Source organism: Truncatella angustata, assembly GCF_020726525.1.
Source record: "Truncatella angustata strain MPI-SDFR-AT-0073 chromosome Unknown BKA67scaffold_1, whole genome shotgun sequence".
Taxonomy (NCBI): Eukaryota; Fungi; Ascomycota; class Sordariomycetes; order Amphisphaeriales; family Sporocadaceae; genus Truncatella; species Truncatella angustata.
The window spans coordinates 6,890,809-6,917,064 of NW_025763381.1; the positions used below are offsets into that span (position 1 = coordinate 6,890,809).

The 26,256-nt window shown below is 48.5% G+C and overlaps 9 protein-coding genes across 9 annotated transcripts; 5 read left to right on the plus strand and 4 right to left on the minus strand.

Moving 5' to 3' along the window:
* Position 1: 1 nt before the first annotated feature.
* Positions 2 to 1,536, plus strand: BKA67DRAFT_642025 (uncharacterized protein; the record flags this gene model as incomplete). The annotated part of the gene is made up of 4 exons (XM_046105791.1): positions 2 to 573; positions 666 to 1,044; positions 1,143 to 1,230; positions 1,289 to 1,536. Exons 1-4 carry the CDS (start codon positions 11 to 13, stop codon positions 1,534 to 1,536), a joined length of 1,278 nt encoding a protein of 425 aa, XP_045965139.1. The 5' UTR covers positions 2 to 10.
* A 1,661-nt stretch (positions 1,537 to 3,197) lies between these two features.
* Positions 3,198 to 5,263, plus strand: BKA67DRAFT_531087 (uncharacterized protein; the record flags this gene model as incomplete). Its single annotated transcript, XM_046099333.1, has 2 exons — positions 3,198 to 3,404; positions 3,992 to 5,263. 2 exons carry the CDS (start codon positions 3,198 to 3,200, stop codon positions 5,261 to 5,263), a joined length of 1,479 nt encoding a protein of 492 aa, XP_045965140.1.
* Positions 5,264 to 7,203: 1,940 nt separating this feature from the next.
* On the plus strand, positions 7,204 to 12,092 carry BKA67DRAFT_72519 (uncharacterized protein). Its single transcript, XM_046109391.1, has 6 exons — positions 7,204 to 7,686; positions 7,773 to 9,600; positions 9,683 to 10,683; positions 10,759 to 10,797; positions 10,858 to 11,209; positions 11,272 to 12,092. The coding sequence occupies exons 1-6, from the start codon at positions 7,628 to 7,630 to the stop codon at positions 11,605 to 11,607; spliced, it is 3,615 nt and encodes a 1,204-aa protein (XP_045965141.1). The 5' UTR covers positions 7,204 to 7,627; the 3' UTR covers positions 11,608 to 12,092.
* Positions 12,093 to 12,101: 9 nt separating this feature from the next.
* BKA67DRAFT_549893 (uncharacterized protein) lies at positions 12,102 to 14,909 on the minus strand. Its single transcript, XM_046101616.1, has 7 exons — positions 14,478 to 14,909; positions 14,138 to 14,281; positions 13,768 to 14,084; positions 13,676 to 13,707; positions 12,719 to 13,601; positions 12,562 to 12,605; positions 12,102 to 12,436 (listed from the first exon to the last, which is right to left on the minus strand). The coding sequence occupies exons 1-7, from the start codon at positions 14,595 to 14,597 to the stop codon at positions 12,351 to 12,353; spliced, it is 1,626 nt and encodes a 541-aa protein (XP_045965142.1). The 5' UTR covers positions 14,598 to 14,909; the 3' UTR covers positions 12,102 to 12,350.
* Positions 14,910 to 15,163: 254 nt separating this feature from the next.
* Positions 15,164 to 16,984, minus strand: BKA67DRAFT_549896 (uncharacterized protein). Its single transcript, XM_046101617.1, has 2 exons — positions 16,333 to 16,984; positions 15,164 to 16,251 (listed from the first exon to the last, which is right to left on the minus strand). The coding sequence occupies exon 2, from the start codon at positions 15,976 to 15,978 to the stop codon at positions 15,652 to 15,654; it is 327 nt and encodes a 108-aa protein (XP_045965143.1). The 5' UTR covers positions 15,979 to 16,251; positions 16,333 to 16,984; the 3' UTR covers positions 15,164 to 15,651.
* Positions 16,985 to 17,746: 762 nt separating this feature from the next.
* BKA67DRAFT_72599 (fungal-specific transcription factor domain-containing protein) lies at positions 17,747 to 20,213 on the plus strand. The gene is made up of 6 exons (XM_046109392.1): positions 17,747 to 17,756; positions 17,942 to 18,078; positions 18,134 to 18,772; positions 18,849 to 19,006; positions 19,135 to 19,708; positions 19,773 to 20,213. Exons 2-6 carry the CDS (start codon positions 18,061 to 18,063, stop codon positions 20,034 to 20,036), a joined length of 1,653 nt encoding a protein of 550 aa, XP_045965144.1. The 5' UTR covers positions 17,747 to 17,756; positions 17,942 to 18,060; the 3' UTR covers positions 20,037 to 20,213.
* A 439-nt stretch (positions 20,214 to 20,652) lies between these two features.
* BKA67DRAFT_72601 (major myo-inositol transporter iolT) lies at positions 20,653 to 22,734 on the plus strand. Its single transcript, XM_046109393.1, has 4 exons — positions 20,653 to 20,948; positions 20,998 to 21,901; positions 22,028 to 22,111; positions 22,164 to 22,734. The coding sequence occupies exons 1-4, from the start codon at positions 20,744 to 20,746 to the stop codon at positions 22,543 to 22,545; spliced, it is 1,575 nt and encodes a 524-aa protein (XP_045965145.1). The 5' UTR covers positions 20,653 to 20,743; the 3' UTR covers positions 22,546 to 22,734.
* Positions 22,735 to 23,091: 357 nt separating this feature from the next.
* Positions 23,092 to 24,015, minus strand: BKA67DRAFT_72706 (acetyltransferase). The gene is made up of 2 exons (XM_046109394.1): positions 23,819 to 24,015; positions 23,092 to 23,765 (listed from the first exon to the last, which is right to left on the minus strand). Exons 1-2 carry the CDS (start codon positions 23,859 to 23,861, stop codon positions 23,257 to 23,259), a joined length of 552 nt encoding a protein of 183 aa, XP_045965146.1. The 5' UTR covers positions 23,862 to 24,015; the 3' UTR covers positions 23,092 to 23,256.
* A 154-nt stretch (positions 24,016 to 24,169) lies between these two features.
* BKA67DRAFT_654160 (uncharacterized protein) lies at positions 24,170 to 25,345 on the minus strand (the record flags this gene model as incomplete). Its single annotated transcript, XM_046106509.1, has 1 exon — positions 24,170 to 25,345. One exon carries the CDS (start codon positions 25,343 to 25,345, stop codon positions 24,170 to 24,172), a length of 1,176 nt encoding a protein of 391 aa, XP_045965147.1.
* Between the last annotated feature and the right edge of the window lie 911 nt (positions 25,346 to 26,256).

Here is a 26,256-nt window from a genome sequence, read left to right on the forward strand (position 1 = left end):
TCCCGTTTCGATGCAGATTTTGGCACCACGCATGTCTATGGTTCTATGGCCTGCTGCGAGAGCTGTGGATTATTCGCAAGGCGTCGTAGATTATGTCTCACATCGCATGGCCGTTCAAGACTGTAGAGGAATTTGCGGTGCTGCAGTAAAGGAGAAAATAAAATGGTACCAGCCTGCTGATACGCGATTGCCTGAGTTTATTTCCTGTCAAGCTTGCTACGAAAATGCAATCGTCGGGACAAATTTTGAGAAGCATTTCCTTCCGCTCTGCGCTGTGCAACCGGAAAAAGAGATATGGTCGTGCGATCTCTGCCATCCATTTATGGTACGGGCTGTGCCCTTTTTTACGGAGCGTCATGACTGGTGTGGCTTCAAGAAGGCGATTTATCGTCGCTCACGGCTTCAGAGCTGCAAAGGTCAACTCATTGAGCTACATGGAAACCGCTGGTTCAGCTGCAACGGGCTGGAAAAGTCATTGCTGATCTGCGAGGCGTGCTACTTAGACCGCGTAGTGCTTACAACTTTCGACGAGCACTTCAAGCACTTCAAGCACCTTATGGAAGATACGAAAATGTTCGTTAGGCCGGTTGGGCAATGGAAATGCGGAATGGCTATTGGTCCTTTGATGGTCGCTTTTGAATCGGCTTCCTACAAAAGGACTTTAGTGTGTTTTATGAGGCCGCAGATATTATCGGCAGTACTAAATCCTGTTGTCAAAGAGAGAGTTATAACGGCCCTTGGTACACTGTCTACGGGGAAACAGGCTTCCACATTTGTAAAACATGCTACGTTGGAATCATCACTACATGCGAGTTAGGTGCTTTCTTCCGCCCTGTCGTAGGCAACAACGGTTCGCGAAGAATGTGTGACCTCAACCCAGCAGCGTCTCGGTTCTTATACTACGTTGAGAGACTAGCTGAGGCGGTGGATCTTGGCGATTTTGAAATATCTCATCAATTTGTGCGAAGGCTCTCGGAGAAACCACATTGTCCTAGCCGAAAAGCTTTGTTCATTGCTACTTGGTGGTGCTTCAGTGGCTGCTCAGTATGCCCATAATGCGACGAAGCAACAATACGTGGCACAAGTTTGGCTGCATTCTTCGAAGCGCGATACATAGACGGCGATAATGCAAGAACATGCAGTCTTGGTTCTCCTCGAATGCAATAGAAGTTCATGGAAGCATGTCAAGACAGAAGTCTAGAGAGGTTCCGAGCGTTCTCGGACTACAGGGTAAAGTTATATAGGGATACCGTGCGAATGATCGATATTATCATATATGTTAAATCAGTTCGTGCGGGTTTAGCGAAGACGTATGGTAGGTTGGGAGCTGTGTCCGCTGCACTAGATGACCTCGTTCTTGCTGCTGGGTCGGGCGACGAATTGCCCCAGTCCGACTTCGACTGGCATAGAACGCAGTATGGTGCTAAGAGTGAGCGCATGAATCAACTCATGCATGAATATATGGCAGCAGCAAATGCAGACGAAGAGTGGCAGTTAATCAGGCAGTGGAAGGCCTGGTGGGAGGAAGTAGAATAGTGCTGTATAGACAACAAGTGCTGGATTCGTTCTGAAGACGATTTGCTTCGAATAGACATATCCATGAGGGCTATCGTGATTTCTGTTGCATAGCTGTGTTATTCGCTCCCCATTGTTTGGTATTAAGTTCGACCATTCGTTTTGCGTTCCATGTTGTCTGCCCATATACTAACATTGTACTCTGGTGGCTGTTGCATTGGTTATAGTCACCCATAATTGACATCAGAAGATCTGTAGTTAATATGTAATCATGTCTTCTTATTCCAGTCTTGTTTATTGCAAACAATTCGTGCTTTGGATGCTGCCGTCTCGATCCAATGTTGCGTATACGTCGCTATTTGGTGCTTGGCCCTTCGGTTGAAGTTTTGCCAAGCTGACTTGTGGCAGAATAGACATCGTACAAAACAATAAGTTTTCTAGGGCCGTTAGAAATTACAGAATTTCTCTTCATAGAACACTGGTAAACGCTGTCTTGGTATCTCCATGGCCAAGTCGACATAATATGATCTGGAAGGCAGATGTAATCCTATTTGATTAAGCTGATTTCGTGCCTGGAAATGGACCTTGTCCCTGACTTTTGTATTGCCGCCACGGTCTTCATTTCTGCGATCCTCTGAGACGCTTTTCCTGCTATTGTCGATTATTGCAATTTGATATGAGGTCATAGCAGGATTCACCACTCGATGGGATGGGAAGTCGCCAATGACACATCTTGATATGTCGCTCCTTACTATTCCTTCTGCTAACTGTAGATTCGACATCTGATATCAGTTGATGTCATTAAAGCCGTCCTACCTTGATGTTCGCTCCAATACGAGCTCGAACGTTGTCCAAGGCCACCAGCATCACTCATCTTTCGGGGCCATCGATTTTCAATGTTGCCGTTCTTAGCAGTATCAAAAGCCACCAGTGAATCGATCATTTCACTCACGACAATCCGCGTGTCTATCTTTCCACCAGCTCTGATGTATGTGCGCCGCTCTATCTTCATATCGATATCCCGGACCTCGATGGTTATAGTTGCGCAAGCCCTATTCGACAGGCATATTACCAAGCCCTTCACCATCGAAAGATATGGAATACCGGAAAAGAGATAGCAAAGAGAAATCATACCATGGTTTCTAGAAGCTATAGGACAATAAACGTTGGACTACAGCATATTCATTCAGATATCTAGTTCTGAGAAACCGAACCACATCGCCCTCAACCCTACGCCAGAAATACATTTCCATCAACGCCTCTTCAACAAGCCTGACCATTACCAAAATTGCAGATATGGCTATATTCCACCTCAGCTATCATCCCATACCAGTCTCCACAACCAAAAACATCTTCATCATCTTAACCCAGCCTCACTCACGCATTTCTTTTGCCTCACCTCACCTTAGCCGGCCCGTGCTTCCCCCTAGTCCTAATATGTTGTTACCATACCCTTTTCGTGACCAGGCCATGTAGAAAACCGATCAAGCTCTTAATGCATATGCTCTTGGGCAGATACCACAAGTGCTAGTATCCTTCAAGGGCCATATGCATCAGCCGAGGGCCAGTGTTCTATATGACCAAGCCCAGGGCGCCCCCTTTCCTGACTTTTCCTTCTCCGTTTCTTCTCCCGTCCGCCTTCCCTTCACTTTCTCTACTCTGCTCCTTCATCAGCTTTCATCATGCGATCCCAGCGATCTAAAACCACGCGATCCATGCGATCTAAAACAGAGCTCCATGCCTTTTGGCGCGAGCGAACCGATCAGGTCTTGGGTCCTCACGCAGTTCGGCACAAGCATTTCAGGGCCGCCCTGGATGCAGCGTTGTTGATCTTCAATGGTCCAGACCACCCCCTTTCCTCTCATCCCCCCTTCCCTCGTCCATCAGGAGTAAGTTGTCTTTCTTTTCATAGTGAACCCAGACATTGGACCCTTGACCCCTATTGTCACCGACTGTAACCCACTTGCCTAGCATGCACAGCGTGATCCTCATCATCATGCCACAATCCATCCCCCATTGTCACCATCAACAACATCACCACCTAGTAACAACATCACCAACAATAATCGACTATGATCATCGTCCATCATCCATCATCACCATCCATGGTCAATATTATCGCCCTTCACCCTGCTAGGTATCGTCTTCGGTTTCAATATCATTGCCATCTTGCTATCGCTGCTCCCATCACCTCCTATTCTACTATCAGTGCCATATATGTCCCCGTCGTGATATGTTCCATCGCTCTTGGCTATAGCAACTTCGGTTTTCCCACCAATACTAGCTTGTATCATACTGACGCCGTTCTTAGCAATCTTCGCCTCGATCACTTCAGCGTCCGGAGTTACCTCGTTAGAAGCTAGGTAGTCCTGTGGCTCTGAAGCCGAGAGCCTCAATATCTTGCGACCAGGCAACCCCACTAGTAGGTGCTTCGTTACAGCCCTGCTCTATAAATCTGAGGCTAACCTGTATACAGGTTGCTGGATCTTCCTCCCCCTTCTCCCCCTTCTTCCCCTTGGCCAGGCGTCAGAAGGTCCAGCGGTGCGATGTCAGCAGCTTGTCTGCGGACACCCCACCATCTTGGGCTTCAGGCACCATCACCTCCACAGTTTCAACCTACTATTCACCAGTCGGAAGGGCTTCGGTTCTGAGACGGATGAAGATTGAACAGGAGGCCCAGCACAAGGAATTCCTTCAACAAATGGCTGCTATCGATGCGCCGTCTTTGTCGACTCTCCCTCCCTCCCAACTCCCAACACGGTTAGAACCCACCACAACGGGTCCATCCACTCCTTTACCAGCACATAATGGGTCAGACATCACATTCGGCAACGTTTGTGACAGTCCACGATCCCCACCTTCGTTCTTTTCTTTGTGCGACTCTACACCCGCTGGGCTTGTCTCTCTTTCCGAGGGATCCACCGACTACGGATCACCTCTTCCAGCCCCTCCACTTGCCGCCGCGGATCTGGATGCATTGTTTAATTTCGATGCTTTCAGAAAAGCCTGCGCCGCGTCCAAAGAGCGTGATGTATCGATTTTAGCACGCTGTGCTGCTATCGATGCTGAAGAGTCATCGTCCTCTCCTTACACAGGAGAATTCACTCCCAGCTGGCTTTGTAGCGGTTCGTATTCTGACGGCTACCTTGATATCCCTGAAGCGTCCGTTTTTTCAGTTGGCTCCGACTGGGATGTCGTTTCCGAAGACGAAGCCATGGATTCGGGCATTCTTCTCCAACAGAAATTATGTGGTCTCGAACAACGGTGGGGTCGCCTCCCTACCGACGTTCCTGCCATATACCTCGCCATAGATTGCGCCGCCACTCGTCTTCTTATGAAGCATTCACTCTCTTTTGCTGGAGCGTTCGCTTCGTCCGATCGTTCTGGTTGCAATCCGCTTCCGTTCACTCCTTCGCCATACATTCCTGAGCTTCCTTACGCCGAGCTTCAAAACTCGAGCCCAGAAGCATCCGCTCTTTCTCAGGTTCCTGTGGCCGAGTCTCAAAACTCGAGCCTAGCAGCCTTCGCTCCTTTGCCCGAGATCGACCTTGGCACGGCGGTCCGCGCACACATGCGACAATACTCTTGTCGACAAGAACCCATATTTACAGCTACAACTGCTTCAGTCAACATGCCTGAAACCCCCAGTCGTCCTCGTAAGACGTCTTGGATGTGGAAGGCTACCGCTGCTGTTGCCGTCTCTGCCGCTGCTGGCCTTGCGTATGCTGCTTGCTGCGCTTGGTTCTAGGCGGAACAACGAGTCGAATCCAGCTTGGGAGGGCTGGTGCGGCTTCCAGTAGGAGAGGTAGAGGTCGCGGTCATGCTTGGCGTTGTTAGTGTTGTTGGTTTGGCAGATTGTCTTGGAGGATTTCCTATGTTCTTTCCTATGTCTTTTCTTATGTTTGGCGTTGGTCGCGTTGGTCGCGCTTTTCTGTGTTTTGATTTTTGGCTGGTCTCTGTTACTGTAGTCTTCCTGTTCTGCGTCTTTAGACCGTTTAGGTAGCTTAGATAGCTTAGATAGCAGCTGGCGGTTGGGTTTGGGTACTGGTGATCTGGTATGGGGGATGCGTTGGACATGGAGTTGGAGGGAATGCTCGGCAGTCATTCTTCGACTGTGACTGCCGAGATGGACTTTCGGCTTTTGTAAGTCCTTTATGTGTTGCTTCCTCGAGTGGCAGCATACAAGGCAACAGGCATGGTCTGCTTGGTAGTCATGAGGCTGGGGATGACTGCCTTGCAGGATGGACAGGGAACCAGGGAATGCCGGGCATCAGTCTCTTCAGAAGGCTGTTGTCACGCGGGACTTGAGAGGGGCGGGCATGCTGATCGACAGTCTCGGGCGGGAGCATTGTTGTACGGCCGCCGATCAGATGGATTTTAGGATGGTTGCCATGGAGGAGTTTGGGGGACCGGGGTTCAGAGTCGTGTGCCTTGTAGTTTGGTTTCTTTTGTCTTTTTCTTTTGTCCAAGTACATTCAGGTTGAGCCCAATACACGTCTAGCTCCCTCTCACACAACTCTACGTTTTGCCATGCTAGTGTGAAATTTGACTGTGTTTTGGTTTCGCTCTTGTGATCCATTGCTCTGCTTGGAAGCAAATCCAGGATGGTGCTGATGTGAAAGGCGATGACATGCCGGGAATGCGACTCGACGAGCAGATACTGGTGAGGGGACTTTGCCGCTGCTGAGCGAGTCCTAGTTGCCGTCTTAAAGCTGTTTTCGTAGATGAATAGTTCCTGGTCAACCAATAGCCCAGTCACGTTCTTCTCATGCATAGTGGATCTGAAGTAATGGGGATTGCTCGCAGAATAATGGGCTACGGTGATAATGTGTAGTTAGATTATTGCTGTTGCGTCTGCAACTGTTGAATCAAGCTTCTTCAGCACATTCTGTAACTTGTGAGAGTGTGAACTAGGTTCAGCTTCATGCAGCTGGGCTGTATAGTGAGGTCCATTTCGGCCATTCTTCATAATGACAAGCAAGCTATTGGCATGAGGTTGAAAACAAATAATGGAACAACCCTGTCGTGGCAACTGAGTAGGTGACTGAATGAGGTTTGCCAACAGGCCATCGGAAAATGCAGGTCCCTGTCAACTTCAATCAAGCCTTCAAAAGCCTCGATTTTTGCTCCCGTAGGCATTGGCGTCTAACTCAATTCGCTCAAATGATTGAGTTTGGGGATAGTTACCAGACGTCTATGTAGACAACATCCCTACTAGGTTAGTAGCTCTGCCCAGTACTTTTCTGCTACAAGGCAAGCGCTACTTAGTCCCAAACCAAAAGGTTAGCGCCTTGGGTCAAGGTGTCCTGGATTTTATGCGGGCACGGCTGTTAGTAAAGATAAGGCCACCTGCCCCATATGAGCAGAAATATCGAATGCGTATTTGGCCATGTACGTATGTGTGGCAAGAAAGGATAAGATGGTATGAACCATACAAGTAACACGGATGAAGGATGAATGATGAGCGGGACTAAAGAGAATAGTGTATGTGGGTAACTTGGAATGAACGTGAATGTTAACCTGGCTAATTGGGAAACAGGAGCGTACCAATGAAAACCTGGATCAGCTACAGTATATAACAGGCTTACTTGTAATGTAACCGTACAGTAAATTACCAAATCAAGTGCCGCTTGCTTGTGCAAGGCGACGCCGAAGCAGAGATAGCAGGAGTGGCAGACATCAAACTGCCGACTGGACACTGACCGTGCTAACCATGGTCTAGGCTATGGTTAGACTACAATGCCCGCCACCTACCTGACCCTTAGACTAAGGATAGTCTAGACCTGGCGGAGAAAACTTTCCCAACGAAGAGACCCTGGGAAATTCCAGGTACTTTCACGTTTGGCAACCTACCAAGAGACGACGTCATGATACATGAGAAATTTCACCATTTATCGAGAGGCAGTGTGTTGGATTTCAAGTCAATTCGTGTTACTACAGTACTTTCACACGAAGACCTGGCAGTACTTGGCTCGTACAGATCTATAAGGCACTGTATAATAACAACTCTGCGGAGACTGCCTGAAGGTCGCTGACCCTGGCACACCCCGCCAGGCCCTGACCCCTCGACGGGCCTGACATCATTGCATACAGTACGCATCTGGCCTACGAGATGGTAATCTACCACTCAGCAACCATCTCAGAGGCTGCTCGGGAGCGCGAAACATTCAAGCAAGTTCCTCTGCATCCTGATAATTGATCGACGTGGCATTCATCGCGCATCGAATGTGTCGCTAACGTGAAAGCCACTACCACAGATATGATGCTCTCACCATCTCAACTGCAGGGCTCAAAGGGCCTGACCCACCGAAGGCTATCCAATCCATACATCTGTCTTCGACATCCGACCCCGGTCTCACGGCATTCGCCCATCTTGGGTGCTATAAACTGGAAGCCGCTCGTGTCATGATCTCCCTCTTCGACCGCAGGTACCAACATATTATTGCCGAGGCGCTTCGGCCACCACCATCCGCCCCTTGGTCCGCCGCACACCATCAGCCCGTCTCGTTCAACGGCCTCAGTTTCGAGCGCGCGACAAGTGTTTGCGAACATGTCGTTACCCAGCCGGCCGGAACCCAGTCTATTCCGGGCACTGCCTTCGGGCTTGACCCGACAGATATACCCGTATCCATCATCAAGAGCCTCGACGATGATGCGCGATTCTGCCACATAGCAGATTCGGCTCGCCAGTTCTACGCTGGTGTGCCCATCCGCTCGCCGACGGGGATCAACATTGGTGTTTATTGCATGTTCGATGACAAGCCGCGGCCCGAGGGATTGCACGCCGATGACGTGCGATTTATGCAAGACATATCTAGAGTCGTCATGGATTATTTGGAGAGCAAGAGGAGCCACGAGTGGTATCGACGGGAGCAACGAATGGTGAACGGGCTAGGCAGATTTGTCAACGGCCAAGCTACACTACGGAAGTCCGTTTCAGAGTCCTCAGATAGCCCAACGTCATGTCAGGATTCACCCGGCATGAATGAGGGCTTGCCGAACAAGAAGCTACAATCGTCAACCGCTGCCGCCGCCCAGCATCAGCCACAAAAAAGGCAGCAACAAGAGGTTATGCACAATCTCGATGTTTCGACAAAAGATCATCTATCACCAAGCTGGAGCGACCCAGCTACCACTAAGGCCAGCTTGGCTGCAACGATAGCTTCACCGTCCAGTTTCTCGCCGGTTTCTTTGCCTACAAGTGAGCCTTTATCCTCATCGACAACGGCCAAAACGCAATCTAGTACAACAAACTTGCTAGGCAGCAAAATAGATCATGTCTTTTCCAAAGCAGCTAATATAATTCGCGAAGCCATAGAGGTCGAAGGCGTGCTCTTTCTGGATGCTTCTGTGCGTTCATATTGTGGACTGATTGGCAACGACCCTACGGCGCGGCAACCATCCCCTGGTTTAGATTGTGATCGTGGCAACGCGTCGAACGAGGATGTCCACACACCAGCCCCCGCTCAACCTGCTTGCGATGTACTGGGCTTCTCAACGTCTCAAAACTCCTCCCTAGTGGAGGACGCAACACCAAATGAATTTGAAGGCTGCAGAGAGCGATTTTTACAACGACTGTTGCAGAAGCATCCGCGTGGGCAGGTCTGGAACTTTGATGCGGATGGGACGGTGTCTGACCACAACGTCAGCTCAGATGACAACGAGTCCCCGACCGAGTGGAAGAGCAAGCAGTCAACCACGGCGGCGCGCATTATAAAGATATTCCCTGGAGCACGAAGTGTAGCGCTTGTACCGCTTTGGGACGCACAGGCTGGACGCTGGTTTGCCGGTGGGTTCGCATGGACGCGGACACCAACCAGGACACTCAGTGAAGAGGATGAACTCACGTATTTTCGTGTATTCGGACTGACTGTGATGGCCGAGGTGACACGGCTGAAGACGCGGGCGGCTGATAAAGCTAAAACAGACATGCTTGGATCTATTAGCCACGAGCTACGGTCACCACTGCACGGTTTAGTCGGAGCAGTTGAGCTGTTAAGACATACAAGCCTGGACGCACTGCAGGACAGTATCTTGAGGACAATTGAGGCATCAGGGAGGACATTGTTAGACACCATCGATCACGTAGGTAACTCTAAGCCTTCCAGCTCACTACTTACTACATTTCACCCCTGGTCTGTTGCTAACTGAAACTTGTTCCACGCAGCTACTGGATTTTGCCAAAATCAACGCCAAGCAGTGGTCCAGAACCGGGCGAAAGAGCTTATCTTCGGGCTCGCGGCAGAGGTCTATTTCTAACTCGAATCAGCAGTCTCCACCGGAGCCGCCCATCCAGCTGGATGTACTTGTGGAAGATGTCGTGGAAAGTGTGTTTGCAGGCTCTAGCTATCTAACAAGGTCGGAGACGGACTCCACATCCTTTACTGCGAACGGCGGCACCCCTGCCACGACGGAATCACATACCTCAACCGGTGATCAACAGCGAACCGAGCTCTCTGTTTCTAACGGTTCTGTTCAAATCTATCTTGACATTGAGCAACCTGCGAAGTGGTCGTTTCACATGCACCCAGGCGCTTTTAGACGTATCGTAATGAACCTTTTTGGCAACGCCCTCAAATTTACTAGGTCCGGCTTTATTCGGGTCTCTTTACGTCAGGAAACTCACCCAATGAGATCGGACGTACCTACTACAAATTGGGTCGTGCTCGCTGTTTCTGACTCAGGCAAAGGCATGACAGAAGATTACCTCCGCAATCACATTTTTACGCCATTTTCTCAGGAAGATCAATTTGCGGTTGGGACTGGGCTGGGGCTTAGCCTCGTTCGACACATGACGGTGACATTGGGTGGCACCATCAATGTATCAAGCAAAACTGGACAGGGAACAACAATAACGGTTGCACTGCCGCTCTTGCCTGCTGCCGAGCTGGGGAGGGATGGAGAAGAGGCTGATTTCCAGCATAACATCAAGACACTAACCGGGCAGCGTGTGCAGCTTCGCAACTTTCAGCACGAATCGGGGACTCATGAGAATCTTCGAACAGATCATGGCAGACAAAGTCCACAGTCTGAGTTAACTAGAGCAGTTTGCCGGGATATGTTACAGATGGAGGTTATTCAAGAGCTTGATGGGCCGCAGACCCTGCCAGACTTCGTCATATGCGCTGTTCGTAATGCATCAGACTGCTTCGACGTAGAAACCACAAAGCATGTATCCCGGTGCCCGTACATATTTGTTTGTCAAGATCTGGCCTCTGCACACAGATTGACGGAATTCGATAGTGGTTCATTGCCTAGAGTATACGAGGTTTGTTCACAACCGTATGTATTTTCCTATACTCACAAGTATCTCAGCCTGTGTCAGTCCTAACACCAATACAGCATTGGACCAAGGAAACTCGCTAGAGTGTTGCTGGCTTGCCAATCACGATGGCAAGATTTCCGGAGCTTGGGCACAAATCCCGTTTTAGATATGAAGGATTCAACCACTGGGTTAAGTTCGAAGGACTTAGCCGTTCAGCTCGCTCAGGAGATGGAAAAAGCGACTCTTCCAATACAGGTTCTGCCTAAACCCGCCAATTCCAAAGCTTCTGGTCCTTTGCTGCAACAGCCGTTGCTCAAACAGCCTGAAAATGTGGTCGTGGCAGAAGTCAATGCTCCGGGTTCGAGCGGCCCAACGTTAGACTCTCGAAAGCCGATACTGATCGTGGATGACAATGCCATCAATCTTAAGGTACGTAAAACGAAACCAGGTGATCCTAAATCGCAGCCATGGGCCTTAACCACAGTTTATAGATCATGGCTGCATATCTAACCAAGCTTAAATATACATTTACAACAGCGATCAACGGCTTGGAGGCGCTGCAAATATATACCGGTAACCCCGGCAAATACAGTTGCTTGCTAACGGATATCTCGATGCCTGTGATGGACGGATTGGAGTCTACGCGTCGTGTACGGGAATTCGAACTTTCAGGCGGCCACAAACCCATGGTCGTGATAGCTCTCACTGGTCTCAGCGACCCAGAAGTGCGACAAGATGCGCTTGCGAGCGGTGTGGATTTGTTTTTGACGCGACCACTGGCACTTCGGGGTCTGAAAGAAGCGCTCGCTACAACGGGTTTAGGTTGATACCATTCAGTAATTGCGGACTTGAGTCTCGAAATTATCTTGCTTTTCGGCTCCCTTAGCATGTGGAGTTCTGGCCTTGTTCTTCTCGCCGGTCAAAGGCCCTTGGGTAAGTGCGATACGTTCGGTCAGCTGGGCATTCGATATCTCCCGCCCCTGGTACATTTGTACCGCCGTTAAGAATTTTTTTTTAATCTTTTTTTCTCTTTTTGCGAATTGACATATGGTACTAGAGTTTAGTAGTATTATCAGAGGCAGATCAGGCATGTTGCTGAAAGAAGTAGAGGCGTAATAGCTGTGGCACTTGTTATCGCAGAAATAACGAATCTCAATAGCGCTCTTCCCCGCTTGTTGATATGGGTTGAGCAAATTGTGCCGGGCGCTATATGTTCTACACTCCACGATTTACTTGTGTTCAGTAGATATCTGGTTTCATAGTTTTCAGTCTACTTTTACCCTATACAATATTGACCTACATTTAAATCTAACGTTCTTGATTTTTTATTAGTATGATGAATGATTTATGTGTATTTAATTCTAGAACATAATGACTCAGATTTTCTGGGTCATCTTACAATCTGAGGTTTTTATTTGCTAACACAATGTCTACATAAGAAAGTAACGGAGTTTTAAGCTATAATATGAATCATAACAACTAACGTCTAATATCACTGATTGCCACAAGTGCCTTTACGTTTCGTAGCCTGCTTTTCAACACCAGGGTGCCACCAGCTCATGGGGCTACATTACTGTAAGTGCTCGGGGAAGTCGCTGCCCTGTGTCCATCGTGTAGCAGGCTGTAGTTTTTCGGTGGAGTCTAGATGCAAGTTGCCTATCCGAGCACCAAAGGTCAGTATCATTCTGTATGACGAGGGATCGAGGCGTTTCGGATCGCCCGCCTCCTCAGGCAACAATAGGCCGTACCATAGGAGGGCGACGGGAAATTAGGTCGCTTACCATAATCGCTGTTAGCAAATTTACATGTATTCCCTCGGATGCACCTGATCAGAGGTCAGCACTAGTTTATATTCGCTATTTTCTTTGTTCCCTCAAGAGGCGACTTGAATCGGTCTTTTCTTTTGAAGTATAATAAAGGCATTTGGGGATCGCATACCTAGGATCCTTCAGGCAATGATGTGAAAGGTAGCAGTCATAGTCGTCGCACTCTGGTCCACGAGGACACACGCTCGTCCTGGCTTTGTATCTGTGGATGGCGACCTCTTGTGGGGTCAAGTCCACATTATGAACGCGCTCGCAGCCATTTCGTCGGCAGGATCCGACCAAGTAGTGGTCATTACAGAAAGCATTAGGAGCAACTTTCTCGAGCTTGACCTGATAGGTACTCTGAGCAGGCGAATTTGCGGGATGCTTCGTAGGTGGGTCAATGCGGCAGCCGTCGTAGTTGTAGAGGATAGTCTTGACAAGCTTTTTGTTCTTGGCAGTTTTAAGACTAACGTTTTGAAAATCGCTAGCACCGCCTGCCGTAGCATAGCTAATTGATGTTCCTCCATTACCAGAGTTCACGACAGAAGGAGTACGTGAGACCGTGTCGGCTTCAACTTTTGCCGCGGCTGGAGAAGGCTGGGACTCTGTGCTAGCCGGAGTCGGCACAAATCTGGGCATTTGCTCAGGTGAAGTTGCTACAGCTGATCTGGTACTTTCAGCGATGCTTTGTGTAATGGATGGCTGCCTAATAGGAGCTATTGGTGGCAACCCAGTCTCAGGCGGTGGTTGCATTGATCTGACAGGCAAGGGAAATGGGTGTTTAGTCTCATTGTCCAAAGGCTTCGAACGGAAGACACCATCGAAGCGAATGATAGGGAATCCCAATTTTTGGAAGTAAGGCTCTGCAGGTGTAGTCTCGACAAGAACGATCTTTTTCTGAAGATCCGTCTTATCACTGTACTCACGCAGGTCATGCAAATAACCGTTATCGTGACAGCACGCGACGAAGATTTTTCGGCACTGCACGTTCTTGTGGTAGTGACTAAGCATCTCTGTTATATTGTCAATACCCAAGCAGGCACGAGGAGAAAAGCCATGCTAAATTTCAAGTCGAATATAAACTCACTTCTAATCTTTGAGTCGGCATTTTCTTTACCTCTACATCGGCAAGCCAAGTCAGCTCAATGCATCAGGCAAACTAGACATATCGATACTGACCTTCCAACGTTGACAAAGTCTACTTCGGTACGACTGTTGGTAAGCTGCTCGGCGAATATCTTCATATCATCATCTCTATCGATGACCCTTGAAAGACGTAATGACTGCGCTAGACCATTGAGGTTGGCGTAAACACGGATGAGAACGGGAATATCGTCACCATTCAATTCGGGACATTCATTATCAATATAATTGCGGATCGCTTGCTTAAGGGCTTGAGCGGCCTGAGGAGCACCTTCCAAAGGGCTGCGCAGGAAAGCATCGGCGAATTTGGCTCCGTCGCCGTCTATAAGAACTGAAATAAAAGATCCCTCGTTCTATTGCCAAGTTAGCAGAGAGGCAGTAGGATGGAAATATTGTACTGCTTCACAATTCTCTGTTCAAGTCTTCCGTAAGATGACTCATATCGTTCTGCTTCCATCTGGAAGTTATTTCGTGACTTGTGTTCAGCTGCCAGGTCTCTTCTAAGTTGACCAATCTCATTTTGGCTGTCATCCAGTAATTTGATTAATCCCTGGGAAGATCTGTCAGCAGCAGACCAATATAGGTAAACTTGTAGTTCCAGGCATCCGAATCAGGTTCAGTCATAAGAATGCAATACTATGAGGTTGAGATGTGTGAGGGGAGTGACAAACGGTGGTGGTTTCGCAAACGTAACCTCAACAAGGTCTGGGCTCAATGAGAGCAGCTCGCGTATGGTAGGGACTCACGTTAATAACTTCATTTTTATTGTTGTCAGCATCGATGAAGCTTCCCATCCATTCTCGAGCGTCTCCGAGGATATCGTGAGTCTCTGCAACACATCGCCCTGCTTGAGCGCGAAGGTCCATTTTGAAAAAAAGAAATATGAAAAAACCGGCCGAGTATGTCTGCGTTAGAGACTCGGTGAACCAGGACACACCGGATGGTAGAATCAATCAAGGTTGACTATTGCTACCAACACTAAAGATATGGATATAAAGGGGTGCAGCCGCTTGCTTAGATAACAAAAGTCGAAAAAGTGATGGCTTGTCCGTCGAGGAAGCCCTGAAATTGCCTAAGTGGGGAAAATATTGTGAAGGCCTGAACAAGTGAAGTGAAGTCAAGTGAGGTTGGGGTTACATACACAACGCACTAACCTTGAACTAAGGTTGAAAGCCTGCAAGGTCAGCACCACATATTTTGTGCCAGTTACTGCCGGACGGGCAGAGGTGGTCCGTGTGTACTTCCGCACTGCTAGGTGAACGTTACTGACCGCTCCAGTATTGGAAAGACTGTTCATTGATTGAATTTCGCAAGCATTCTTCGACTCGCTATGGGTTGCGCATAGCAGAGTCCAGAGCGGAACTCTCTTCATATATCAAGCAGAAGAGCATAAGAGCCCACAGTCATAAAATGCTGATGGATGTGATATCTGCCCACTACTTACGATTGAGTGCTGCTAGAGCTAAGGTAGCTGTGAGTTTCGACCATCAAGCAACAGCTCATCTGAACTGTGAGTTTGAGAACTTGCGGAACTTCCAAATTATCATGTTTCTGGAAGTCATTCAATTCCATGCCTCTCGCCTCACAGTCGTGTGAGAATTCTGCTCTTGTCGTTATTTCACTCTCAAAAATCACCTAACCGAAATCCACCGACTTGCACGCGAACATACAATCAGCTCTTCCAAAGCCATAAGACCCAGCTTAACAAACTTTAAAACAAATTCGTCACAAATATACCATATAGACCAGATCGTGGCGTTTCTCAGGACCAGCCGCCACATTTTACCAATTTCTTTTTTCCTTTATGCAGGAGCAGAGTTGCGCAGTCCCCAGTATTTCTATAACCATCAAGCCGCAAGTGACACGAGCCCACAAATGGACAATTCGTTTCCCCAAGTAGAACAATAGAGTACTTTAACCTCAACTGCAGGCGTAGGCTATAATAGTCGTAACAGGCGCTGTAAGTGTAGCTGTATATTGTGGTGGCGGTCCGAAGCCCTGAGCTTGTGTTCGCACAGCTAGAGCACATCCATCACAACTCACTTGGGAAACCTCAGTAGATGTCGCCCGGTAAAGCGTTGAGACGACTCCAGCTACTTGAGATGGGTTGATGGTGAGCGTTGTTGTGCACGCGCGGGCGGCTTCTTGAATCTCCATGGTATAAGCGGGCAGCTGGTTACCAAAAGCCGAGTTTGATGCTATTATCCCCGAAAGGACCAGATATATCACACAGTCTATGAGTGACATTGAGAGCAGGGTGATGGCAAGGTCGAAAATGACGCGATTCGACTGCAATTGAAGAATTAGGTAAATACTCCGGATAGTGCTTCAACATGTTGTACTATAAATCCTGCGTCACGCGAAGTCGATTGAACATATGGTGAACGCATTGCTTATGTACACGTTGTCCGGAGTCGACACCTGGTCTCCGAGAGATGTCGTCCACAATCGGCATGCGCCAAATCGTACTTGACAGCGAACCTGTCTGCAATCTTAAAGGCCATCGTCCCAGTTTCTAGTCTTCGTTTCACGGAAACGTTTAAGCCAGCTCGTCTTTGTTCTTCCAACAGAACGTAAACTCGGTCGCAAATAACCACTTACAGTAGTCTGCTCAGCTTCATTTGGCAAAACGCGATAGCACGTTGCTATCGGATGGTCATCCACCGTTCATCAATAAGAGTATCGCCAGGCCGGATAAATTGGCTATACAGATTGAGATCCTAAATAATTTTGGGGGGTGGGAGGGGAGGTCGTCATGCACTCCAGAGCGACGTGTTGCTTTCGGACTTATAACAATGCTCAGGTGTATCTAAGTGCGCGATACTTCCGTGAGTAGTTAGTATCGAATGCGATATTCTCATGGACCTCTGATGCTGCTGCTCATTGTTTAAGCATATGCCTAATCTTGCTCTTGACCAGCGTGATTGGTAACAGTTGTTCCAGAGTTCTAAAAATTAAATATGCCATCAATACGAGTCAGGATTGAGTAGCAGGAAGCTCGCGTGGTGTTCGTCGCATCGAGTTATATGTAGGTGCCAGGTGGCGCATACAAAAGTTCACGGATGCTACAGTTGATTCCTCGTGGTCTTTAACTAATGAAATATGAAAAGAAAGAAGAAGAAGAAATAGTAAGAATAGCCCCGGAACCTGCGAACGCTGGCAAGGACTTTGAGTAGGAAGCCATTCAATATAGCACGGAGTACGGTGGGCTACCACGCTTGAGCTAAAATTGTTCGAGTTTGTATACTACGTATTGACAGCTTCATGGAGCTCAAAAACTAGTGTGGCCCCGGTTCTAGAGGTAGTCTTTGGACGGATAATTAGGCCAATAGGAGCATGCCAAATCTCGGACAATCAGCTTAATTTCCCGGGATGGTCCCCAGTTTCAGCAATTTCCCGATGGTAGTTCGGGAAACCGACAAACCAAACCTCTGTCTATAAAATTCCTGATCTTCGAACCGTGCAAAGGAATTTTGAAGTCTACATATCTCTTATTTCCGATTTTTCTTTGCATATCCCGATTTCGTGATGTCCGACTCCGCACAGAATGACGAAAGCGCGACTCGCCGTCGCAGACGACCGGCAACGTATGAACCTCACCACCCTCCCTTGATTCTATGATGACTAACAGCACTAATGACCAATTCTAGCTCCTGTAGCTTATGCAGAAAAAGGAAAACCCGTTGCAATCGGGCCATACCTTGTAGCAATTGTGTTCGTTCCAAAAATCCATCCTGCAGTTATGATACTGGGGTAGATGACACACATCATAAGCCAACGGAGTTGCTACCACTGCAGGTAAATGCTGCTTATGAAACTGAGGATAGTCGAAGCTTGTCGAGCTCGATTCCCAGGACTTCCACTCCGGGTCAAATAATTGCAACATCGGCCTCTAAAAATCGTGGCCAATCGGCATCGTCGCCCTCAGTAGTTTCAATAGCGCATTCTGTGGCATCAGCCCAGAGATCGCTACAAACTGTGGTCTTCACAGAGCCACAATCAGGTCAGGCTTCTTCCACCATTTCGTAAGTACATTGTTCTTTAACAGGTGACTTTATTTCTATGTACTACGGTTTTTACACGCACCTCAGTGGTGATATTGTGGGTTTAATTATCTACTGATCGATATCAAATGGACAAGCCAGGCGATGATAGTCTAGATATTGGTTGCAAGTAATTCTGATGGGTATTCAACTAATGATAATCAAAGGCTAATTGGGATTCCTCAGCAAGGCCTCGGGAACAGCCACTGGCCTTCTGACCAGCGACTTGCACAGTACCGATCGAGGTGTCATATCCAAGACTCGCTTATTTGGCCAAACTCATTGGATGAATGGCGCAATGTTGGTGAGAGTTCCTCGGCCCAATCTCTAGTACACAATACAGACTGAGTTACCTATAGTTACGACCCATGCTCGAAAGTTTCGAGCGTCTTGTTCAAGATAAATCCTCACAAGCATTAACAATGCTCAGTGAATGCAAGTCGTTGGCTAGGAATATCAAAGCCCACAGAAATCCTGATATTTCAGTGCTCTCATTAGCTAGCCTCCCAACCAAAGAAATAGCCGATAGATTGATTGATGGCTACCTACGGAGTTCTGAGTCTATCTTCAGGGTTCTACACATTCCGTCTTTCAAGAGAGAATATCAAGGCTTCTGGTCAGCTGTGGCAGATGGGACTTCCAACACACCTGCTGTTTACCGTCTCCAGGTCAAGTTAGTGATGGCCATTGGAGCAGCAACTTTTGATAAAGACTTCTCCCTGCGAGCCACTGCTGTCCAATGGGTACAGGAAGCGGAGACATGGCTTTCAAGGCCGTCTTCTAAGTCTCGTCTTAGTATACCTGCTCTGCAAGCCACGATTTTGCTTCACATAGCTCGTCAAACTACCGGTATTGGAGCTGATCTGATTTGGATCTCGACTGGGACTTTGATACGAACAGCGATTGCTATGGGCATGCACCGTGATCCCAAAAAGCTTCCGAAGACGTCATTATTTTCCACCGAGATCCGCCGAAGATTGTGGAATACCATTCTTGAGGTAAGCCAATATCAGACATATTTCTCTGTCAACATCATAATATGTTGGTCATCCAGTGCTGACCCAATAATTGTAGATTGCTGTTCAGTCTAGCATTGACTCCGGGGGTCCTCCTATGATTTCGTTGACCGATTTTGATACTGAACCGCCTGATAATCTCGATGACATGCATTTGACGACAGAAGATGAACATATTGCACCACAGGCAGTGGATATTTACACTCAAGTATCAGTGTAAGGCGGCCCGACTGAATGATTTATGCTTCAATCAAGGCATCATTGATGCTAGACTAGACAAGTTTCTTCCTTAGCACCAAAGATATCCTGCTGGATTGAACAAATTTTCTGACCAGTCGGCACAGGGCAATTGCTATGCGTCGTACATTTCCGATTCGTCTAGCCATTGCCAAGGCTCTGAATGATCTCCGACCAACAAAATTGTCATACCATGACTTGATCAGAATAGACGCAGAATTGAGAGAGGCGTATAAACAATTGAGCAGGCATCTGCACGGGTTCAAGGATCATACCACTGGGCCTTACGAGTTGCGCTTCGTTGATCTCATCATTCGCCGGTACTTCCTAGCCCTCCACTTACCATTATTTGGACCAGCCCTCCATGACGCAACCTTTGCCTATTCCAGAAGGGTCGTAATTGATACAGCTACGAAACTTTGGCAAACTACTTCGGGCGCAGATGATCTAGCTTCATTATCAGTATGCGGGGCTGGATTTTTCAGGACGATTCCGATTCAAGCGGCTTTAGTAATTGCAGCAGAACTTCGGGCACAACTGCTAGAAGAAGAATGTCTTGGTCCAAGGACTGCGCGACCAGACCTAGTTGCCATATTGAAAGAGTCGAAAGATTGGAGCCTGAAACGTATTGAAGCCGGCGAAACAAATATCAAGGGGCACCTTTCAATATGTGCGCTCATCGTAAGTCATCTACCCATGGAAATTCATGTCAATGTAATGACACACAACTCACATGATCTCCTAGGCCCAAATAGACGCAATAGCGCAGAATTTGTCGGATAACGAAGGATATCAGTCCTTTGTTGCTAGCGTCCAACAAGCATTGCACAGGTGCTTAGCAATATTACAGGCAGCTAGCCATGTTGCAACGATATCCGACAGCGCAAACGAGGTGGAAGAAGATTGGGAAATGCCTGATTTTCAGTTTGGTGTGCCAGAGTCCGAGGGATTCTTCTCGTTCGCGCCCAACTGGCTGTTGGGCGATATATTACCAAATGTAGCCCTTTGAAAGAGCTTCTCCGCAGCAATAACATTGCCGCAAATAATGATATTCTGGCAACTGGAAGATTGTGCTTTCTGGGAAACCACTTAGATTCAACTGGCCCTGAGTGTATATTCCCAAAGCAATCTGGCACGAAAACCCAAATATCTATAAACTTATACCATACTCCAGATATCTCTCTGAACATGTCTTAATGAGTTGCATATCGATAGCAGAGACAAACCCTTTCCGAAGTCTACATAGGGATGTGCGCTTCAGCACCGTGGCTTCAAGCAACTCATCCCTCTGGCTGGCGCCGCCGTATATGCCAAGTGCTTACAGCATTGCCATCTCATAGGACATCAGCAGGCAACATGTGTTCACGAGGCACGGATGTTCGCCAAGACTGCACTGCTTATCCTTAACGCCGTTCCCCAACATTCCATCAATGAAGAGGCCAGAATCAAGACTTCCCCGCATTTTACAATGCTTGATAGACATATAGCCTGATCCTTGCGACCAATAACAAGGTCACAGGTCGTCTTGGCCATCAATCTCTACGAATTCGAACCAAAGATTCAAGTAGGACTACCCGTGGACGTACCCAGCACGATATAAGTACGGGCGTCCCACGATATTTAGTCAAGACGGCCAGACGAGATATTCTCCTGGCTAGTATTAGTTCCCATAATAAGTGCTTGTCTCATTAGTCGTGGGCATCGACTGCGGACAATATGGCCATCATTGGTCGAAAAGAAGAGCTGGGAGACCCACGGGTTTCTGATATCGCACGCAACGACACCAAGAAATGGTACCACAAGCCCAACCTCCGTTTCCTATACCTTATCCTTGTGCCTTGTGGCCTGGGTGTCGAATGGACCTCCGGATTTGATTCATCAATGATGAATAGCTTGCAAGCTGTAGCTTCATGGGTTGAATGTAGGTAGTGCGATGCTGGGCGAAAGATCATGGACTGATTAGCCATCAGACTTCAACAACCCCACTAGTGATCGGCTCGGTCTTCTGAACGCGATGTATTCTTTGGGTGGTCTAATGGCTGTGCCATTTGTCCCCAGCGTGTCGCAGTTACTGGGCCGTCGTTGGACGATTGCTACAGGCTCACTGATCATGTTTCTCGGAGCCGGGTTACAAGCTGGCGCTCTGAACCAGGACATGTTCTTGGCATCTCGCTGGGTCCTTGGCTTCGGTATACCATTTGCCATAGTCAATGCATCTTCTCTCATCGGTGAGCTATCATACGAAAAGGAGCGGCCGTTCATGACATCTCTTTTCAACGCTTCCTGGTTCGTCGGTGCTATCGTCGCAGCCGGCACAACTTACGGTACTTTTCAAATGAGCAGTACTTGGGCATGGCGGCTTCCGTCGCTGTTGCAATTCGTGCCAAGCATGTGCCAGTTGTGCTTCTTGCCATTCTGCCCAGAAAGTCCACGTTGGCTCGTTTCGAAAGACCGGAGCGATGAAGCCTTCGCCATACTGTCAAAGTATCACGGAGAAGGCGAACACGGCGAGGAATTTGTCCGCCTGGAATTCGCCCAGATACAGAGTACGCTCGCGCTGGAAAAGGAAACAGAAAAGTCATTCATCTGGGCAGATGTGTTTCGAGACGCGCCAATGAGGCGCCGATTTCTGCTTGCGGTCATCATTGGTATTTTTACTCAGTGGAGCGGTAACGGGCTTTTGTCTTTTTACATGAAAAAGATCCTCAACCTCGTGGGAATTAATGACAACCTGACGATTCAGAGAATCATACTGGGCAAGAGTTGCTGGGATCTCGTAACAGGAGTGCCCATCGCCTTGACTGCGCCTCGGTTCAGACGCAGAGTCATGTTCCTTACCTGTACGTGCGGAGCGGCATGCGTTTACGTGGCTTGGTAAGTACTTAAACCAGCTGTCGTGGTTCCTCGAAAAATGTTGTTTCGAGGCAGCTTCAGTTTCTATCATCCTGCTTTCTTCTATTTCAATGAGAGGAGAAAAACTAAGATGCGACATGAATCCAGGACGATTGCTTCGGCACGGTATGCCATTGACAACACAGCAGCAGCTGGCATTCCCGTACTGGTCTTCATTTTCCTCTACTCGCCGTAAGCTCGTTAATCATGCTCCCAAGATCCCTAGAGGCTAATCACCCAACAGGTTCTACAACCTCGGCTGGAACGCACTGACCTATACCTACCTAGTTGAGATATTTCCGTATAGTCAGCGCTCCAAGGGCATTGCTGTGGAACAGCTGGCGGTGCGCACGGCTGTCTTCTTCAACACCTACGTCAACCCGATTGCTCTGGACAAGATCGGATGGAAGTACTACATCGTCTACTGTGTGTGGATTCTCGTCGAGATAACGACCGTCTATCTCCTATTTCCGGAAACAAAAGGCCGCACGCTGGAAGAACTCGCCTTTATGTTTGAGGGCCGCGAGGCTCGGGAGAGGCAAGCCCGCGGTGTGGAAAAACAGCTGGAGCTGGAGCTGGAACCGACTACTATTCACGTTTCGGATACCAACCACTCAAAGGCTTGAAAGGAAACGGCATATAATGGCTCTTCGTGGTACTTTGCCAAAGACCTCTACTGGCGGAAGAGCTTTCTCAGCAACGGGCTGAGTAGATTGTCTCCGTCCTTGGAAACCGCACTCTAAGACTACCAAGCGGTAGAAACAAAGCTTGCGCTTCGATTTACCGATGCCTATATAGCCCATATACTATTCTGAGCAGTGGCTCATACCTCTGTCACGACTTGTACGCAACGAGCGATTTTTATACTGGATGTCTCATATTATACTAGTCTTCATACACGCGAGTAAGACTGCAATTATTATATTTTGGGTGCTTCATTAATATATCATACTGTGATAGCGATTCCGTACTACAAGCACACCTGGCCGCATCATGTCTCAGTCTACCGACTGTATAATGGGGCTCTATCGGCTATCATGCACCAGAAAACAGAGTTATTCATCCGAAGTCTTAGTTGTACAGCAATACCTGAAGCTGTATCTGCCATCATCTTAACATAACCAACCAGCCCACGACCTGACCAGCGCGAGATTGTAGTTCTCGTCAAGAGACTCAAGATGGACTTTGTTAGGTACTCTGGTTTTCTATAATACATGCTATACGGTGGCAATGACGGGAACAATGTGTTGAGTAGCCTCCATACATGCAATACTTCGAGCAGCTAAAGAGAACGCGAAAAGCAGATGGACTTGCATCCAGTGTATATTTTATCTAGTCTAGTCCACAAGCTTGGTTAATCGTGTCAAACCCTCTCGGTCAACTCTCATGCCAACCCAATCATGCATTGCCTTAGCCCCTATCGACTCGTAGAACTTGATGCTGGGCTCATTCCACTTGAGAACGACCCACTCGAGTCTTCCGCCATCTGTAGCCACGACTTCCTTGGCCAGCTCAATCAAGAGTTTCTTTCCGTAGCCCTTCTTGCGTTCTGTTTGCCTGACGTACAGATCCTCAAGGTAGATGCCGGCCTTGGCTCTCCATGTGCTGTAGTTATAGAAATACAGAGCCATGCCACATGGTTGTCCGACTTCGTTAAATAGCAGCAGGCAGCGGGCTGGTCGGGTTGGCGATGTGGGCTCTGTGTTGGGTGCCGTGGATGTTGACTCTACACCATCGGGAGCAAAGGCAATGGTAGACAGGAGCGTTTGCTCAGTCGCCTCAACTGAATTGAGCTCCTTTTCATAGTCGGCAAGCTCTTTGATCAAGTCCAGAATTATAGGAACATCTGTCCGCTTTTTAGCAGGGTCTGCGTCGTTGACTAATGGAACTTCTTCATACCTTCTTGACGAGCATGTCGAACTGTACAAGCTGTCGGTGCCATTTTGAAGCTCAGTGGTGTAGTCCTGTTTTGATATTTTTTTCACGGCCAAGACTCCATAGACACTCCCAATTGATTGAGTACTTATAGTTCTCCAAGTGATGTTGACTTTCTTGACGCCGCTCAAAGTCGAGGTTGGATGTTGGCGCCCTTCTTGTCGACTAACTTTTTCAGCGGGGCAGATGCAGCTTTAGTGACAAAATGTTGGTGCAAGGACGGGGTTTAATGCCTGCCAACTGCCAACCCGTCAACTGCATTCGAAAGGGAAGCCATTGAACGAACATGGTCACCATTGCAACTGCGCAAGTTGGTTATGAAATAATAAGTTTGCCGTTGTTATCGATACCCTGGAAGACTTTCATGTCTGACGATCGTGGTTTTGACGGCGCAGGCTGCACAGGTGCCCCCCAAGTGATCGACCATTTTGGTTTGGCCCCTCTGGGTTTCTCTTTCACGACGGGAGATGCCTGCCAAACCATACTGTAGATGCCACGCTTGAGTGATCTCGGCTTGAAGGCCCGTACTCCTATCGGCGGCTCGTCATGATGAGATTGTCCTTTGGGACTTCCTGAAAGTGCCTTAATCCGCCTCGAGTTCTTTCTCTCAAGCTTTCTGATCGGCGTGGTAGCATACTGCTCCCAGTCCCAACTTGCCATGCCAGGGCGCGCTGCTGATAAAGAGTTGTTGGTTTTGAATGACACCGCCACGGGTCTCCTAGGAGGAATTGTCCACGTAGTCCCAGGGGCATCGCCACTTGCCAAGGCCTTCAACGCATCCCATTCTCCCTGTGGCAGTGGCGGCATGAGTGAGGCAAGGACACTAGTCCAGTGTTTTTGAAGCTTGTTGGTCATCTGTGTCGGCTTGAGATCTGAGCCCCAGCAGTTTTCCTTAACAACAGAGGTTCTGGGATCAACAGTCCGTCGTACTTTATTGTTCTTGACCCAATCGCTCGTGCTCTCCTGACGTTCGTACTGGGACTCGGCCAGGAGCCTGACCTTCTCCAGATCCCACTTGTACATCCAAGAGGACTCGGCCGTGGGCGGCATGTGATGCTTCTGGGGTTTATTGTTGCTGGGCTTGCTGTCCGCAGGCTGTCCCCATGCCGCCAACGATAGCGCGCGCATAGGGTTATTCGATGCGTGGTGGCCGTTCTCCAGTGCCGTCAGATCCTCGGGGGCTGACTTTGACAGATACGCGCCAGAAAGCTGCCGTCTTCGTTTTCCTATACGGCCAGTGGCCAGGAGACAGATGCGCAGCATGCGGTCGACATGGCCGGCGTTTGCGGCACGCAAGAATCGCAATTGACGGTGGGCGACTTTCATGTAACGTTCGGGATGCTCAGCATGTTGGCAATGGCGAAATCGGGATTTGACGTGTTCGAAAGTCCATGGGCGCGCAAGAGGGGGTAGGTAAGTGGCTTCTCGTAGAATGTGCCGGTAGAGATGCAGGGCTGTGTTCGGATGTGCATGTGGAATCTGAAGGGGCATGGCAACGAGTTCAAACAGGACTGAGATTATGGACTACTAGCGATACATTGACTGCTGGTGCTGGTGGAGAGTGACCGACAGGAAGGAGAGAAATGAAGTATGTAGACTACAGAATGTATTTTGTCTTCGCAGTAGCTCTACGCGATGGTGCAAGACCAAAACCCCAGGTTTCTGTCCAGGCTGTCTTCTCAACACTACGGACCCGTGCTGTAAGCACTAAAATACCCCGAAAGCTTGGGGAAACTCATGTCGATTTGGAGAATATGTGATTAATGGTTTGGCAATGGCATGGGCATCGTATGTTTCCGAGTACTCGTAGCAGAGCTTGAGGAATAAGGGCAGGCGTCGGTGTTTTCGCATTGCCGCTGCAGGCAATCTACGTTACAGCATAGTCAGTGCATAACCTATCATAACCTAGCTTGGGTGAATCCCCCCGAGTCTCTACCTCTGCCGTGATGAATGATGCTGGAGGTAACTAACCTACTGTAACTCAATCGGTATGGATCCCCCCCCCCCGTCTTCCCGCCAATGGCGCTGTGTCCAATTTTCGCGCGTCATTTTGGCGCGCCCTCACCCGCGCCCTCGTCCTCATTTCCACGCTTCACGCTTCCCACACCCTCAGGCTTCACGAAACTGACACGTCTTCCCCCCCAGGTCGCGTTACAGGCTTAATTGATTCCTCCTTTCGGCATGATATAGCTTTTTGGGTCGTCACTGAGCACATGAGCGTATTCCTGAGCGAATACTGGAGGCCTATCGAGCTACATCGTAATTTGCTGCTTCATGTCGGTTGCTGTAGGCAAGTCGCATAATTTGGGAAGCGCTACGCTAGCAATAATCCCATTCTTTTCTCCATGCTCTGAACTCTGAACTCTGACCTCTGACCTCTGACCTCTGACCGAGTCGACATC